Source organism: Platichthys flesus, chromosome 3 (genome assembly GCF_949316205.1).
Source record: "Platichthys flesus chromosome 3, fPlaFle2.1, whole genome shotgun sequence".
NCBI classification, from domain to species: Eukaryota; Metazoa; Chordata; class Actinopteri; order Pleuronectiformes; family Pleuronectidae; genus Platichthys; species Platichthys flesus.
In genome coordinates this window covers 21,255,690-21,274,273 of record NC_084947.1, presented here as the reverse complement: position 1 = coordinate 21,274,273, position 18,584 = coordinate 21,255,690, and the positions used below count along the sequence as shown (strand labels likewise).

Sequence of the window (18,584 nt, the reverse complement as noted above, 5' to 3'; positions counted from 1 at the left end):
GATGAAGTGGAGGCAGGGAGGAGGTCTGCTATGGTGTGTTGTGCTGCCTTGTTGGGCCTCGCTGGGCTAGCGGCTGCTTTGCCACAGAAACTAGAGCTAAGTGTCTTAATTTTTCTTTCCTCCCCTCCTGGGCTCTCCCTGTGGTCTAACGCTGTCCTGCTCTGTTATGCCACTGTCCACAGGGGCCAGACTAAAGGGGGGAGTGGTGGAGGACGATAGGGGGCCAGCGCTTACCAAGCGAGGGGTTGCCTAATCCTCCGAAGGCACTGCTTGAAAGGTTGCCGAGGCCGCCAAAGGAACTGGAGCGACTGAAAGGATCTGCAAAATGCCAAACAGGGATTAGCAAAAGGGGGGTGGCTAGCTAGCAGTGCTCACCCCAGCACCAGCCCATTCCACTCGGCTTTTCTCTTACAAGCGAGCTGTGGTTTTTTAAGCGCTGCCACCCTAGCTCCCTGCCTTATAATCCTGCCAGGCCGTCTCCATGCTGGGTTCACTGCCCCAACCGGAGTGCAGTGTCTTTGACCCTGCTGGGTACAAGTGCAACAACATTGCTTGATGGGGAAATTAGTTTGGAGTTGTTGGAGCAGATCTGAAAATGGACTGTGGTAGGGCAGGGGAATAAGAAGCTGTGGAAATGAGGCTAGACAGAATGTAATGATTTAACTGGAGAAACAGTGTCAGATGGGATCAACTGGTGCAAAGCCTGAACACCATAGAGATATAGTAACTGAAATATCAACCCTGAGAAGTCAGTAAACATCAGTCATCAACTAATAATTTGTAGTGCTGTTTTAAAAAATCCTTCAGGAAATGCAGATGGTATCAACAGATTAGGATTTAAGGATTTTCATCTGTGGGGCTTGTTAATGTATCAGGACAGACAACAATTGAGAAATCTCCTCTGCCTCACGCATGAATTCCCCGGACAGGAACATGTTGTTTGCCAAGTCTTCCTCCTCTGTGCACTGTGCATTTATGGGCACAAAATGGATTGACTCAAGGGCTTATTTCATGAAATCAAATTGCCACTCTGAATCCAAACAGGGTCTCTGTGACTGAGTCATGGTGAATACATGAATGGCTAGAAATAATTCCATGCATAAACAAATACAGCAACATTAACTTTGAATTACAAACTTTGCAAGCCAATAGAAAATAGAAAAACGTATCATCTATGCAGCTGCACTTGGTTCAGTTTCTCCCAAACAAATTGGGGATGTGGAATACGGCTGAAGATTCAGCACAGGAGTTATTTAAGGCTACGTTATGAATCATAGTGTCCGATTATATGATGGCTACTGCGGCAGCCGACTGACGACACTGGCCAACTGGATTCCACAGTAACCCTCGAATGAATCTGAGATCAAAATATCTCGGTTTCAAGTTACACCCCAGTGGCTTGTAATGTTTTTAAAAACAAGAGTGGTGCAGGGGAGACAGAGTGAGTGAGAGAGAGAGCGAAAGGGGGGATAAATGTATCACAAAATGTTAAAACAAGGGGTTACTTACACTTACCTGCCAAATGGCTAGGAGGCAGGAAGCCGCTGGGATGTGGGGCGTGGCCATAGGGGGAGGGAGCTGGGTGGCCAGAGCCTATAAGAGGAGGAAAACAGCATTATTATGATCCAACAGGCTTTCAGACAAAGAGAAACTAAATTCATTTTCCACAACGACAATCTCAGCCCCGACCCTTGTGAAAGAGGTATTTTACTTCCTGCAACAGCATCACTAACGTGTTGGATATACCATATAATAGATGAGATAGACACAGCTGAGTAATGAGAATTCATATTTTGACTCTATTGCAGCTGTTGCATGTCAGTGAGCGATGCTGTAGCTAGAGCTGCTTATTGAGGTCACTTGCCAGGAGCTCACATATCTCACAAAACGCTGTTACCATCATCACCCATATTCCATAAATGGTTAATGAAAGAACCAATTACAGGAGTGTCTCCTACACACCACTGCATAATTACCAGTGAAAGGCTGTTCGCCTCTCTGTTGCCCTTCAACGCGGGCAAATCAGTCAATTACCTAACGAGAGTCATCCATATTCATTTCTGACTTTACTGGCAAAACATTTGCTACAAAGCTGCTACAATTAAGTGAACATTATACAAGAGGAGGGGTTGGTGATGCCATTTTGTTACAACGGCGGCGGAACGATTTGACATGTGGCTATAAATGCTCATCTCCATAAAGACAGAAACGTTGTTGGATAGATCGCAGAATAGAATAATTTGAGTGTTTTGAATGATTTGTCTCGGAAGGTTCATTGCCCTTGCATTGGATGCTGAGAGACCCCACTGACCTGTGGTAGAGAAAAGGGGTCGTGCCAGGTCATGGGGGTACGGGAGCCCTGGGAAGACGCCTGGACCTGGGGGTCGACTGAAGAGGTCCAGCTTCCCATTCATGTCGAGTTTGTGAGGATCCAGCTGCATTTGCTATAGTCAAGAGAGGAAGAGAAAGGGAGATGGAGACATACAAAGGAAATTAGGTCGGTAGGCAACAGTACCAAACATTTCCATCAACAGAGTGAGAGGGATTTATGCTCAGCTACGCTGGGTGAGGGAGATCAGAGGAAGACAGTTACATCAACAATGGCTCCATGTCTCCAATTCTGGCCAACTGTGTTATAACAAATATATGTAAGCTGATTAGGGACACTAAATCCTTGCTAACGGGCATTCAGAGCCCGAGAAGAGCTGACACCACAGGGCCAGTGGCATTAGCGGAGGATCTCCATGGCGAGGCCACACTATCCTCGGTCAGTGAGAGGAGAATTTCCACACAAGCTTTATTTTTGTCTGTGCTCACATGTTGCATTTTTGTCAACACATATTAATTCAATTGTCACTCAGTGGTGCAAATGTGATGGTTAATGATCTGCCCCTTTCTCGTTAAGCGGAGTGAGCCATGCACAGAGCGTCTAATGAGCTTTAGGGAAACACACGGGAGACAGCATTTTTCCCAGCGACATGATTTTTCTGAATCCAGTAACACGGTTATATTGTTTAACAGGTAAAGATCCAACTGTGACATGATGAGACTTATCTGTAAGTATGTTATTTGGGGCATTATTTCATTACCAATATACTGTATCTGGGTTTACATGACAGCAAGACTCCTGAAAGACATCAATATGCATCTCACGCACCTTCATTTTCTGCTGGTGGTGGTAGATCTGCCATGCGATCTGGACATGCACTGCACACCACTTGCCAGGTTTCTAAAAATTTTGAGAGAGACTGGGGTTAGCTTGCTGGCTTAGATACGGGGAGCTAAAAGTGGATTCTGGCAACACGATTTTTCTGGCCAAACTACAAAGTGGGAACTCATCCGAATTTTCAACCGGGCAACGGATTAAGAAAATCTAACCCTGACTTTTACCCAATCGAGACCTTGAATCTAACTGTAAGTGCAGCTGCAACACGCCGCAGAAATTTGAGTGACGTAAAGAATTTGCAGTGTTGAGACTTTGTGGCCTGGCCAGAGAGATGACAAGTTTCACAGAAGATACACATGGCGACAACTTACCCTAACAGATGTCCTGAATGGATCTGTTATCTGTGTGAATAAACAGACGACCATTACCATCATCAATAAATAATAACACCTGGATTAATGCGTTTACAGGTAGGCACGAGGAGAAGTGTCTCAAAAAGAGGAGAATGCAGAGACGTGCATTCACATCTCTTTGAGACACATGCTGCATTGTACATGTGTGGCTTTCACTGGGAGGGACAGAGCAACAGGAGCCTGGTTAGGATGCGTTCGGCCTCATGCTTACCCGTGGATCCTTGTGTAGGAGTGTGTGAGGTACTGCTCCAGGACGTGCGCCTACGTCGATGGGATTAGATGCCTGACAGAGAGAGAGAGACAGAGAGACAAAGACATACATGGTGATCAAGGGGATCTACTGTCGTTTTTAACATTTAGAGAATATTTAGATCCCTGTTACATAGCTACTCTATGCAGAATAATTCAAAGAAAGTACGTTGACCCCAAAGAGTAACTCTCAAACAGAGGTCTGGCATCCTCAAGGCTATTTAGAATAAGTAACATAAGGACTAAACCTTGGGTCCATGTTCTTCCATTGATTCTTTTCTAAAACAACTCGATCCTTAAGGTAGAGATGACAGCATCACTGTAACCTTATATCCTTCCGCAGTAGCACTATAGCTCACTAATCCTCAGCTACAGCTACTATATAGCTGATGTCATAGATAAAACAGGAGTGATGCTGCAGGTGCTGAGCCGCCTCAGGGTAACGCACCTCCTCTTTAACTCGCTGCGGCACAAGTGCTTAGATCAGCCTTATTAATCCTTCCGTATATCAGAGACAGCAAGGATCCAGCAGGGTGACCAGCCCCCACCAACAAACACACATCACAAGCTCCTTTCCAGGATTACTTAGCAGGGTCTTTAGACACATAAGATGGTTCCTTGAGCCACCTGGAAGGGCCTGCCGCAAAAGGGCCCCTCCATGACAAAGTCTGTTGGGAATAGAGCCAGCGGATTTAGGGCAGCTTTGATTAGTGGCTTACACCGGGTCACAGCCGCTGGGCATCTGCCAGACGGACTAACACCCTCATTCTCCTTCCCATCCCTCACGTCCCTACCTCTCCTGCATCTTCTCTCTTTCGCTGTCCTGAACAGATTTTTGCTTTCCTATCCCCGACAGGTCAAAAGTCAAAGCTTGGGTCATCACACACTCTGACCCTGGTTCAGGTCCAGTCCAGGCTGACAGTGTATTATCATCACAGATTAAAATGCGATGGGGTAAGGTTTATTAGAATTCTGTTTGATATCTTGAGCAAAGAAAGCTCTGCCGATTTTGGTTATTGACGACAGTATGTCTCTTATCACCAAATCTGATCTAATGTAAATATCCATTCTGCCTAAATATAAAGTTTTTTTTGATTTGCCATTTCTTTTATTAATATATTCTTCAAGGATATATGTTTAATGAAACACATATAGAGTGTACTTGCAGTGCATACCTGGACATTTGCACATTCTGCTTTTTCATCAAAAACTACAGCACCATGTTTCTGGTTACATGTATGCTTACCATCCATAATAGTGGCTTCTGTGTTTGGTGAGAATAAAAACCTACAGAAGTTGGCTCAGAGAGCCACATGGCTTAGAGGTACTAACACAGTGTATGTTAATACACATCTGATTAAAAACTTCAGAGTGTGTAGAGTCTATTTATTATCCCTTTCATTAACTTACTTCAGTGAGTGTGTGAAGACATTTTGACCCATGCAAAATCTCGGCAGTCTTTATATACAGCAGGGCATTTAAACAGCTTTTTTAAATTGACAAAAGTTGACTTATCCTTGCGTGCACAAAAAGAAAACTTGCATCTTAACATTGTGGCTGTGCTATCAGTGCGCTGTTGTTTTAATGGTATACAAGCCCATGCAACTTAATCTATCTGTTTGTGGATCATGGGTTGAAGGTGGGGACGTGGGGCTGACCTTGGGCTGGAAGGCTCCTTGCAGCGAGCTGAAGGGTCCTGAGTGTGGGAGCAGCGGGGGCATGCCTGGCATTGTGGGGGGGTAGGAGGGGAAGAACTGGGGAGAAAAGGGTGGAGGGTGGGAAACACAGAAAGACACAAAACAAAATCATACAGAGATACGTACAAGGACTCAAGCGTATGCACACACACACACACAAAACCACAGCCCAGATAATTGCTGTCATGGCAACATTCAAATATGTCAAATATTTGATTTGCCAAATGCAAATATAAAAAAAAGAATATTTGAATAACAAAGAGAGACTCACGTTTGAATGTCTGATGAATGGATTGTCCAGTTTTGGGGCGTATTTGTCAAACTGGAAGAGAAGAGAAGAGAGAAAAGAATTACAAAACTTACCGTACCTAAATCCTTCATGCAAAAGCCTTTTTAAATAAAACCATCTCATTATTTATACATCATGAAAACATAACATGTGATCAACATCTGTAACTGGTAATACCCAGGATTTTGATCCAGAGTAATAAGCCCTGGAGTAAAGCAGCTGGCTCGCCCTGGTCATGGGTTTACTTAAACTGCATGGTCAGATAGGCAGTTAAATTACTAACAATACAGCCGCTTTAGTAGACTGCCAAGATGAAGGCAGCCTGCATCATTTTCCAATTGAGCATACAGAGGTTGGGCGTGGAGGCCCAGCTTTGGGAATCAGACCGTTTTAAAACCAGACCAGTTGTTTCTATTCACTGGAAAATTGGTAGAAATGTGAATCTAATTGCCTTTGACGGCAAAGATTTTTTTGAAACTACAAATCCCCAATAGCATAACAGGGAAGGGAGTACATGGAGACATATAGCGTGAATTGGGTGTTAGAAAACCAGACTTCTAAAGCTATTGGGTCAGGAAAACAGGCCAATACTCTGAGCATAAAATCATGGAAATAATATATGGAACCTCTTGTGTGAACAGTCCGTCTTTTTAAGCCTGAAACCGAATCAACTAGATGTAATTTGCAGTGGTTAGGGGCTAATTCAGGACAGATCAGCATGAAACTGATATAACCTGAAAACGCTGAACTGATGTGAGGAAACCGATCCTGTGGTGGGCCTTATGCCTACCAGAATAATCTTAATTAGAATTTGCCAGATAAAAAGCAGCGTTGTTTGATGAAAGAAAGGTTTATGATCATATGGGAATCTAGTCAGTAAGCTGAGAAGCCGAGGAGGGAGAGGCAGAACGGAGAATGTTTCTCTGTGTATGAATAGGAGCCTTGTAAGTCTGTTCACTGGCTCTCTATTTTAAAACAGGCTAATTACAAGTGACAGTAACTTATTCCTATTCCGCAAATTCGCAAACCATTTGCAGGTACTTTTTGCGAGTGTTTTCACAAAGCTCTCTTGGCAGGCGCAGACGTTTTTTTGGGTTTACATAAAACAAGAAAATGAGTAGGTATGAATCAGAGTTTCTGTTTGGAGCGTGTGCTGCGACACGGGTGGTTGAAGGGGGAGCCGGTGGAGGGTTGGCCAAAGCTGCTGGTGGGGAGGCTGGGTTTTTGGGTCAGGGGCCCTTTTAGTGAACCTGGGCCATTCAACTTTGCACACAGAGCGGCAGCGATGGTGTTGACGGCCCTGTTTGTGGGCGATAATGGGCCCAAATCAAAGACAGACAGCCTATTGAGAGTAAGCGGAGATCCAACTTCCGAGCTCATTAAACGGCTCCTCTGCATTTCTGAAGGCGCGGCTTGTTTAATGTCCGACACTGGGAGAGGGATTTTGGCTGCTTTATGGCCTTGTAAAAAAGAAAAAACGGAGAAAAAAATAAAACTCTTGCCCTTATAATTTATGGTGTCTGTCACGGTTTTATGGTACACAGCTTTGGCTAATTAAAGATTAATATTTCATCTTATAACAATTAAGAATATTCCTGGTCCAAAGACAAGGCCGGGGCAAGGGGGCGGGGTACCAAAGACACTCAATGCTGCCATTTGGCAAGCCAGCTGCTTGAGGGCGTTAAACAATAAACAAATATAGAGGTCTCATAATTTCATTAATTACAGACATTAGCCAAGGGCTGTTATAGAGTTGAAATGACACAGGGCATCTAAAGAGCAGCGGAAAATAAAAGAGAGAGAGAGAGACAGAGAGAGATAGAGACCTCATATAGTTTTTCAATGACAAAACAGTAAGTCAACCACAACATCATCATGACCAGTGCTCTATGAGCTCAGCACAGAGGAGAAGAAAAAAAACAGCATAGTAACAGAGGAGATGAAGGGAGGGGAGAAGGCACAAGTTAAGTATTAACACAGTTTCAATTAAAAGGAACAAAAAAGAGCAGAGGACGTAAATAAGAGCAGAATCCGATTGCATCACCACAAAAACAGAGGAGTGAGTGGGGGTTACGTACATGATGGGCTACATAATGCCGGCATTAGCAAGATCAGGGCAAATCGCCTTTCATCTTCAAAGAGAAGGACTGTGAACTGTGTATAAATCTGACAATGTCAGGGAATGACTGCTGACCAGATAACGACATGTGTGTCGGCTAAAGGGCCGCTCTAAATGGTCTCTACACTTATCTGAGACTGTGCCATAAATACCAGAGCTTTGATTTCAGATGTACAGGATGGGGATAATCTTGGGAGCAGGGGCCTTAATGGGAACACAGGCTCTCGATCGGAGGTCATGACATGATGGATTAGATCTATTAGACTAATGCCAAAAAGCTACAAATGGGGCCCCCGTCTGAATAGACTGTCAGCGATTGCTGTGCATTTAAAATAATGATGGATGAATAGTTATAACCTTTTTTCTTCTGAACTAATCTCCCCCTCCCCCGACTTAATGGCAGTCAAAGCACGGAAGCAATTAGAAACATTATAAAAACAGTCCTGCAGTGATGTCATCCCCCACTCATCTGCCACAAAGTTATTTGACTGGCGTTGAATTTGTCATTGGCAAGTATGGTTGCTGTTGAGCCGTGTGCACACACATGCGCAAATATACAAGTCTACAGAAACGCACACGCACATCTGTTTGACGCTGCCTTTGTTAACGGGCAAATGAAAACAGTCAGAACCATTTAAAACACATCCATCTGCAAACAATTGAGAAGCCTGCCTTCAGGCAATTCCCCTTTTTTTGATCCTCAGCAAACACTGAGCAGCAAAATCTGTGTCAAAGTTAAGAAGAAGAGGAATCATGTCAATGAAATTTGATAACGTATGATGGTTTGGCACACATGCCAAGAGTCAGACAAGGGCCTCTGTGGAAAGTGAAGCATATGCTGGATGTACAGTCTCATATGCAATTCCTCTGTGTATGAAGCAGTTGCGGATAATGGAAATAAATGTGTACTTGATCAGGTTCAGATTAAGCAACCTGAGCAGCAACTAGCATGTTTCTGGAACTAGTGCCTGTGTGTGTGTGTTAGTATGTGTGTGTGTAATGTCAGGTGACAGTCAGTGGGTCGTATCTGCCTAGCGTTTTTGTCCTCGTCTCAGTTGTCCCAGTGGAAAAGATTTGATGCTCTCAGACTCTCAGCAGGACAATATGTAGAAAAATTCAAACTGAATCTGTGTTACATTCTTGAAGGGAGGGGTTCCTACAGCTACTGGATATACTTGGTGAATTTGGGGTAAAGCAAAAAAAGGGAGGTATTGATTGAAGAGGAGATTTGAAGGGGTGACAGCTGGGCAGGTGGGTGGTAAGTTACGGGAGCTTTCTTGTTTTTTACTTATCCTCACATTTCTGGCTTGGTTACGCACCATGGGGGGTGCGGTGGGCGATGTGACAATGGCGGCCGGGGGCAGACTGGCGGGAAAGGGCGTGAAGGTGTGCTGGTGGGTGTGTTGGTGCTGGTGCATGTGCTGGTGTTGGTGAAACTCGTTCCTCACACGCGACACGGGGGCCAGCGGTGAGGTGGGCGGCCCCCGGCCCCGCTCTGAACTCTGAACCAGGAAGCGGTTGTTCAACTCTTGCCTCAGGAGGTCATGCTCTGCAAGAAAGGAGAGCGAGGAAAACCAAAACAAAACAAAAAAAAAAAGGGGGTAGGGGAGGGAAGGACACAAGAAAGAAAAAAAGGCACGAGCGCCCAGTCAGTCTTCACAACAAGGGTAGAAGAGAAAGAAAATAGTCACCTGGCATTCTCTGTTTCTCCAGCTCATGCTGTGAGGGTTTTCTACGTGGGGACTCATTTGAGGTGGTAAGAGAGTTGCCTGTGACAATGTGCCAATCAGAATCCCCGAATGAGGCTGGCAATACATGATTGGTTGGTTGAATGATATCAACAGGCTGGTATCTAAAGACAAGAGAGAACCAAGAGTCATCCCAGCAGAAAACACACACACTCTTGCCCTCTATTAAAAAGTCAATGCAAAACTGGCATATAGAAGACATATTACTACACTCATCATCGCTGGAGACATGTGTTTCCTTCTACTGCTGCATGAAATCACTGGTTTTAATGAACTAGTTGAGCATATTATCAAATTGCTTATAATCCCATATTATTGGCATGAGAAATTATAAATGGCTGTTCAGACTGCATCAGATTACTGATTGAGTACAGAACGCTTTAATACTGATGTCTATATGCTTGAGATGTCTCCAGCTGTGATGACAGTGCACACTGACCTTTTTCCTGTGATGCATCTAAGCCCTCATACTGTGACCTCATCAAAATTTCTACTACTATTAAAAACGTCTGCTTTGTCATAGCCACACATATATGATGTTTAGCATGATAGCATGGGACTATTTAAATCTGATAATTTACATTCTCCTTTTTTAATTCTCTATCCTCTATTTTTGTGACTCTTCTAGCCCATAGAGCAGCTTGGGGATGTTTAATTGCAGTAAAAGGTAATGCCATCAAATCATTTATGGAGTTTGTTTTGGTACTCGTATGCATCATTAGAAATAAAAAAGTGTCTATTTATATATTGTACTGTGTGGAGTATAGAAGATCAGTATTTTTAATAAAGTAGCACTTACCAGATCAGCAAATCATAAATGAACAGTTAAACACCATATAACACATATCATCAGGTTAAAGACTAGTTTTCCAGTAAATTACTATAGCATGTATATTATACTAATATTTATTCTCAGACCTGTAATTCTAACATGAAAAGTTAGAAGAGCTGTGGAGTTAATTGGACACATTATGATATAAACTCTTACTCTTACTCTGCCTATGCTGAGTATGTATATATATACAGACTTCGATATATGTGTAAAGAAATGCCAAGATGAGTACATTAAATTCTCCCACTGCAGAATATCATTATTTTGTCCAAATGTGATATAGATATTTCAATTCAATAAATATCCAGCATTGAAATTTAAAGCAGTGTTGTTTTTTAAAGCTACCATTTGCCAAAGCAGTCTGTGTCTGCACTGGCTAACTACCATCCAGCATGCGAGGTGCCCGGCTTTACCTGGGTAGGGGGTGCCGGCGGGGTGCCCAGGCACCACTAAGCTGTTGGTCGGTAAGGTCGGTGGTGGAGGCAGTGTGGCTGGGGTTGCAAACATGGCCGGATGGCGATGGGCCGGGCTGCGTAGAGAGGAATAATGCGAGGTAGAGAGGTTGGCTATGGACAGAGGCAAGGCAGGGGCCGAGGACGGGAGTCCACTGAGGTGGTGGTGAGGGGAAGGGGGCAAGTGTTGTTTGGGAAGACCCACTGGACTGCTCCTGTGGCTGAAAGAAACAAACACACACGCAAAAAACAGTTCTGTGTTAAAGAGATTGAATACCTTCTATTTGATTGAGTTGGAATGCAGTAGTTTGATACATTTGATCAAAGTACTACTAACTGCAGCTTCCATGTGTTGAATACATGTGTTCACTTGCTTTGTTGCTAACTCAGTATAAGTCCAGCTGTATCGATGTTTGACCCTTTGCTTTGACAACATGAGAATTATTTTACAATAAAGCTTCTTACACTGAACTAAAGAAAAAGAGGTGAGGGCAGAATCTGAGGGAAAGAAATGAAACTTGAAGAGGCTGAATGTGTTGTTTCTAGTGAAGTGTTGCTCAGTGAAATGCAGTGAATCTGACAGCTGCTTATTGCAAGTTTGTGAAGCGGGAAAATCAATATCTGCTTGAAAACAGTCAATATTGTGTAGAATATAAACTCTACAGTATCGCGTCCCATCGGATTATGTTATATAATTTTGGAAATTGCTGCAGTCGATTGCTGTCTCCACCAGACAGGCAGGGAGGCGTTGAAGTGTTTGTGGTGACAATGTAATACTCTGATCTGGTATATAAGGGGAAACACAGCTCGCTGATGAAAGTGAAGATGGCTCCCTGGATCCTGAATATCTGCCCCCTTATTGTTAGTCAGCAGCTCTGAGGTCTCTGGTGGTCTTACACAGACATACCTCCCCTGGCCGACTGAGGTTGAAATGTTGCTGAATACACCAATAACCTTACATCAGTGAGATATAGTTATAGCACAAGAATACTTGTTGAATCACACTGCTAATTCTTAGTGGTTAGACATTTCTTATCAAGCACAAGCGCCTTCTGTCTTGTTCCCAAAAAGGCCCCTGTAACAACATACCTGATATCGTGGAGGCTGCTGTACTGTAGCGGGTGATGCAGCTGGTGGCTGATAACTGGCCGTGTGTGATGCTGTGGGGGCAGAAGAACACGTGGCTCCTGGTGCAGGTGAGGCTGGTGAGGGTGAGGCTGGTGAGGGTGAGGGTGAGGGTGAGGGTGAAGGTGAGGGTGAAGGTGAGGGTGGGGATGGGGATGGGGATGGGGATGGGGTTGCGCCCTCAACAGGGGAGGGGTAGGGACAGGGGGCAGAGGCTGCTCCTTCTTGACGCTGAGAGGAGGTGGTGTGGGGAGGCGCGACCTGGGAGGTTCTGGAGGGGCTGCCGCTGCAGCGGGGGCCGGGGAGCCCGTGGGCGCCGACGCCGGGGTGGGGCTGGGCACGGGAGGCGCGAAAGGCACCTCACTGTTGCTTTGCTCCTGGCTGCGCTGGAGCCCGGATACTTTGGCTGAGCTACAAGTCTTGGACTCGGGAATCTCATTCGGTGGCACACCTGAGGAGAAAAGGAACAAGGCAATGTAAGAAGAAAATCGGAAACAGTTGGACCATCTCAACTGTCAAGTAATTTCCCAGTTGGAGTCAAACATAATGGTTCTAATGCTGGTGCATGATCAAGCAAAACATGGCTCCCTTTCCCTCTTTATAATGTTGTCTCCACATCTTTTGCCCAAGGTTCCTCCTGCTTCCGTCTCTCTAGGTTCCATTAAGTGTTTAATCAGGTCATTTTCATGCTTGACTATAATCAGATGATCCAATTTCTTCTCGCGATCCAGTCAGTATGAATAAATCACAGCTAATTAAAGTTAAATGTCGGCCCCTATTCAGGGCTTTGCTGAGCACACAATCTGGCATGAAATAATTATGTTTCAATTCTGCTGTGAAGAGAGATCATGGCCTCTTATCTTGGCCTCTCTGCCACTGTGCATTTCTATCCCCCCTTCCTGATCTTTCAGGGGATTTGGGGAACCGCAGCAAAGCACTCTGAACTTGGCCACTTTGTCTCTACCATTCATCAGGGGGCTTTTCAGAAGACAAGAAGCTTTTATGATCACCATTCCACCGAACAATGACTTTTCATACTTGCACTGATGCAATTTAATGACTGCAATTACATGCTGTTGTGGCAAGAAAATGAAAGTGGCAGAAAAATGCAGCATCGCGACACCTTTCACATACAAAGAATCTCAGGGCACTTATGAATCTTAATGAAAAAGAAAAGATGCGCGATGATCTTCCACTTCTCTTGGAGTTAAAAGAAAAACAAAATGAGCCACAAAGAGATGGAGTCTGAGGAGATGGCAGTGCTACAACTACAATAAGGAAAAAAAGTGCTACAGCTTCTGAAGTATCAAAGCTGCTGGTGGTGGAATTCGTTTTAAGCACAGAGGCATCACACGAAAAAAAATTTGAGAGAGAAAATGTTCACACACGGATGGAGACAGATCGAGACAGAGGAAGAGAGAAGACAGGCTGGTGCAGATCAGGCTCTCTGGGCGGCTTTAATCTAGAGCTAAGATGCAGCAGTACTTCAGTCACAAGGCTTACTTGCGACGCAATTAAAAAAGCTCCATGGGCACTCTCAACGGTAACAAAAATTGAGAAGTGCTGGGAGCCGCTGTCAGGCCGGTGAGAACTCGATATGGAACCTACTAATGGAATATCCAGCCCCTATTAACAGCCTGCTTAATCTTTCAAGGATCCTAACACCCATAAAAAGACCAATAAAAAGGCTGGGCAGAGCCTTTATTTTTTTATTTGTTGAGCTCTCACTCACTTGCTCCTTGCGTTTTATGGGAGAACTGGGCCTGGCTAAGGTGTCACGATTTTCAAATGAATTCTGGGGTCTGGGTGTATATAGACCACCAGATTTATAGGGGTCTGGTATTTGGATTAAACTGTCAGGCTCTCCTCCTGCAAGCGAAGGAAGAATGACGGCAAAGACGGAGATACGGGCACAGACAGGCAAACAGAGGCGAAGAAGCAAATATCCAGTCGAAATGTCGCCGCTGGGTGATGTTGCCGTGGCAACCTGTTCTCCCAGACACAATGTGAGGCGAGTATTATGGAATGAAGTCTCGCTACGACCACTAGAAGATAGAGAGGGGCTTCTTATACTAATGCTGGGAAGGCAGGGCCACAGCGAGCGGCGGGTTATCTTAATGATGATTCTAATGGGCTCTAATGGAGGCAGGGAGGTATCATCTCCAACCAACCCCATCCCTCATTAAAATCGCTCACACACACACACACACACGCCCGCGCACACGCACACACACACATATGAGGCGATGGACACTAAGTTGTCATTCTGGGCACATTACCCAATCACAAACACACGCAAATATAGTCGTCATTATAGTTACAGCAGAGCAAAAAAAAAATCAAATAATTAGTTTTTGCTTACTCCAGCGCTATCAAATTTGCTGAAGTAAGCAAATAGTATTGACCTCAATTATGTCTTTGCTTCATGTTTATGGCAACATGCTAGTATGCATATAGTGTTATTGTGTGAAAGCTCCTTGAACTACACTTTCTTTAGCACAATGCAGCAAGTCAATAGAAGTGAGAAAGTGATGAAAACACTATCTATCGTACCTGCTCACTTCCGCAATTCATGCCGCAGCAGCCATTTTGAGAGCTAACGGAAATTTTGAGAGCAAACACGCAGCGATAACAAGTTGACAGGAATGCCTCTCTGACACATGTCACCTAAGGGCTATATGTAGCAAATAAAATCACTTCTGTTTTTCAACAAATACCGTCCCTCTGCCGCAAAACCACACATAACTTTCAGCTGGAGTTACAAGCATTTCAACAAACTGACATATTTGGCATTGTTTTGTTCTTCACTTCCTTAGTGCACATTGCCTACAATCACACACTGAGGACAACAGTAGGGAAGCCACAGGCACTCATGTGAAACAAATGCCATAGTGTCTGTACAAAAAAATATGCTGTCCTAAAGCCTTGCCCCACAAACCTGAGCAGATGGTATGAGTGAGTCAAGCAGGTTGGAGTGAAGCCCAGTGGTGGGGGGTGGCCCCCACCACACCCCAACCTCTCCCCGTTAGCTGGGTTAGTGCACCAGGGGGACAAGGACGTTCCCTGGGGGAGTGTTGGCAGGTCTGCTCACCAGATGACATCTCATCCCACTATTGATCTTTTTATAGTTGTTCCTGTGGCCCTGCTTACTCAGGGGAATTGGGCCTTGCCCCGTGCGCACGTGCCTGGGTTTCGCAGCAATACAGGGTGGGGGATTGGAGAAGCTAAGAGAGGAGGGGCCCGGGGACTGAGGTGGCAGACGAACAACAGGCCGCTGGGATTGACTGGTGATGACTGATGTGTCCAGCTGGGGAATCTGGGGTGAACGGAGTGTCACTACACAGCTGTTCCTGCCTCTGATATCCTTCACTTGTGACCCTGTTTGTCTCTGCGGAACATCTGGAGAGCTGGCACAGCTCTGGTACTCTGTGGCCCTTATGCAGCCAGATGGCCCAGCTTGCAATGGCTTGGACCCAGTCTGGAATGGCTTGGCCCTGAGCTGGACAATGATGGGCTAATTGTCATCACCCAGGGGACTCAAGCAAAGGGTAAAATGGCTCCTTGCAGTACCAGGATATGGTTCTAAAGCATGGTCTGATGGCTCATGCCATATCACATACAGATGCCGCGAAATACAGCACTGTACAATTTTACTTTTACCTGCTTTGAGATCAATACTGTAGCCTGTAAAAAGCATTCAAGGTGAATCTGTCTTTCTTTAACCGCTCCATTTTAAACACGCACATGGCTACCTGCAAATAGTCCCAAAAACCACATGAATGAGACGAGAGCCCAAGAGAATACTCTCATCTGGCCTCAAACAAAACCAAAATGTGAACATACGCTGTGCATGCAAACCAGCGTGTGACATAAATTAGTTGCTCAATGCCAAACCTGATGCCAGTATATACAGCTGCCAGAGAAACAGAACATGTATGCAAAAGGCTTTTTCAGATGAGATATGAGGGTATGTAAATTTGCTCGGTGACAAGGGCAGGGGGGGATGGGGGGGAGGTTGGGTGCTGCGAGAAGCTTAAGGCCACTGGATGATCTCATTTACAAGGCAAACAGTGCGGTTCACTCCCTTCATGGCTTTGCCAAAGCATAAACAGTCAAGGCACTGATAAAATAAGGACATGGACAGATAGATATATAAATAAAGTGGCATATCTGCTGAAAGACGTTGGGAGGATGCAGAAGGTATCTGAGAATGCAGGCTGCCTTGATCCGTCTCCTGCTGGCTCTGGTTGACAGAATATTCCGCTGCACCTGACGGTTGAGCTCACAATGATTTGGTTTTGTACCTCTCTAGACAAGCAATCTGCTCAGAGCCAAGGCTTACCTCACGAGTGAGTGACTGTGGAAGATGGCTATAACAGATACTAGCAGAAGGCAGGAAACCGCAGTCTTGCCAATCAACACTTCATTGCCGTGAGGTATTCAGTCATGAAGAAATAGAAGTTGCGGTGATTTCAACAAAACGATTTTGAACGTGCGGAAAAAAAAGGCTGAGCAGTGTTGAATCACTGAGATAATAAAATCATAGTAGAAATTTGCAAATGCTTGCTTTCCCTCCCATGATTTAATCTGCCCCGAGCATCTCCAAACTGGTAACGAGGGGAGCCAAGGCGACGTTTTTGCAAATCACTCAGTGTAAATGGGGAAGTGGACGAGGAGAAAGCTGGCCGAGATAGCAGGGGGTTGGGGACAGCTGGCACGTTTCAATTATTTCTCTCTGTCTCTTCGCTGCAGCGGACAAAAGGAGTGGATGGCGGCAGAGCAGTGGGGAGCGGTGTTAAGCTGTCACACGTTTACAGTCAGAGCTCAGGCAAAAATCGAGGAACCTAATGTTCATTTCAGAGAGCTGGCAGCTCAACAGTGAGATGAGTCAGTTTTTCCTGTGCATATAAGACCCCAATTCAAACTCTAACCATATGGTGATGGACACATATACTGTTCACCTCTCATGACACATTTGATGCGGATTGTAGGTAAATGTTGGGGAGCACATATCCAGGTCAGAAAGGACAGGGGTCTACATGTTGATCGTCCAAATGTTGGCTGTAATGTGCTGCAGAGAAACAAGAGGACTCCACACTCCCTACTACGTTTTCTTTAAAAAATATATCAACTCTACTACAGATACGCCTGAGGTCCACACTACCCCAGAGTTATAGAGCCGCTAAAACAGAGAAGTTTGGAAATGTTTGTATCTTTGAAAACTCTGGCATGTTATTCTGGACGGGCAGAAGATAAGATGTTTGGAATCAATGAGACTCACAACCGCTTGATAATTGGCTATTGTGGGTAACGATGTACCCTTGATCAGGCTCCATCACATGATAGGAGCCTATACCAGTTGCTGGAATAATACAACTGGTATGAGCCTCGGCTACCAATGTATACCACTACATGGATAATCAATTACAAGAGATGCTGACCCTTTTGTGCAGTTAAATACTGTATTTCACAATTATACAACTGCTTAGGTAGGAGACAAGCTGCCAAGACCAAAGGCTTCCTGTGTCCACCAGCACACAGCAGCATGCCCAGTGTGAGTGGTCATGTGATATGCGTTGTCAGGTGTGTTCCTATGGACTGGGATTAAAGCCGATAGAAATAGTTTTGTCTGAAAACACTGTTTTTAAACCAAAACGTAGTAGAATGGATGAGGCCTCGCACCTCTCCCTTCTTCCCTAAATCTCTATCGGGTCCCATCCCCCTGTGGAGCTGCTTCAAGCAGATCTCATGTGCCCTGGGACAGCCATCAGTCCCAGAGCCTTATGAACACAACTGGGTCGTCTAAGGTCAGTGCCACTGGGCCGTACTAAAAAAAAGAGGAAGGGACATCTTGGAACTTTCAACAGAAAAGATCAAGTCTAATGGTTCCTCTGACACGGCCCACCCTGCCAGCCTGGAATTTGACCCCTTTCTCTGTCACTGACCCTGGCGACCCCTCTTACCCTGAGGCCACTATGGACAGACAGCCAACAGGCAGAGAGAGAGGGAGGTGGAGTATGAACGTTAGGGATGGATTTTGTGCTGAAAGGCAGGGGAGCCTTCAGGAGTTATTTGTGCATTACTGCAAGCACTAGCCTTATCATTTCATTAATTAGCATGACACGCCCGCCTTATGGACTTGAACGCCGCAGTGGAAGCTGTCTCAATTGATTACGGCAGTGGACGTGTTGCTGCAATTAAGGAGGTGACTGGAGACAACGCCTGCCACTTCTAATAAAGGACTTAACTCCTGCTTCCCACATCACAGCACAGTGGTGAGTGGACAGTAGCAGCCTCCCTGTGTCTCCCATACCTTCAAGACCTTTCAAAGTCTCTCCACGGGCTGCTGTGGAGCTCAGTGTGGGCTGTACTTCTTGAGCAGCGAGTCAGCTTTACTTAAGCTCGCATAATGCCTGAACAGTATCACTTTGGTGCCCCACAGGAAACCATCCTCTTTTAGCCCACCAGCTGGCTGAGAATCCACAGAGAAGGGG

General features: G+C 45.1%; 1 protein-coding gene across 5 annotated transcripts in view; it reads right to left on the bottom strand.

The window, feature by feature from the left end:
* Window positions 1-18,584, bottom strand: part of fbrsl1 (fibrosin-like 1) — a 288,976-nt gene that overhangs the window by 3,751 nt on the left and 266,641 nt on the right. For 2 of the 5 annotated variants that reach the window (XM_062384522.1, XM_062384533.1), the window contains 11 exons: window positions 12,055-12,541; window positions 10,927-11,186; window positions 9,232-9,482; window positions 5,797-5,847; window positions 5,487-5,582; window positions 3,791-3,862; window positions 3,538-3,567; window positions 3,158-3,229; window positions 2,312-2,444; window positions 1,510-1,593; window positions 235-318 (listed from right to left, as the gene is read on the bottom strand). In XM_062384522.1, coding sequence (XP_062240506.1) covers window positions 235-318; window positions 1,510-1,593; window positions 2,312-2,444; window positions 3,158-3,229; window positions 3,538-3,567; window positions 3,791-3,862; window positions 5,487-5,582; window positions 5,797-5,847; window positions 9,232-9,482; window positions 10,927-11,186; window positions 12,055-12,541 — 1,620 coding nt within the window. The remainder of the gene's footprint in view (window positions 1-234; window positions 319-1,509; window positions 1,594-2,311; window positions 2,445-3,157; window positions 3,230-3,537; window positions 3,568-3,790; window positions 3,863-5,486; window positions 5,583-5,796; window positions 5,848-9,231; window positions 9,483-10,926; window positions 11,187-12,054; window positions 12,542-18,584) is intronic. The other 3 variants (XM_062384529.1, XM_062384540.1, XM_062384548.1) reach the window with 3 other exon arrangements.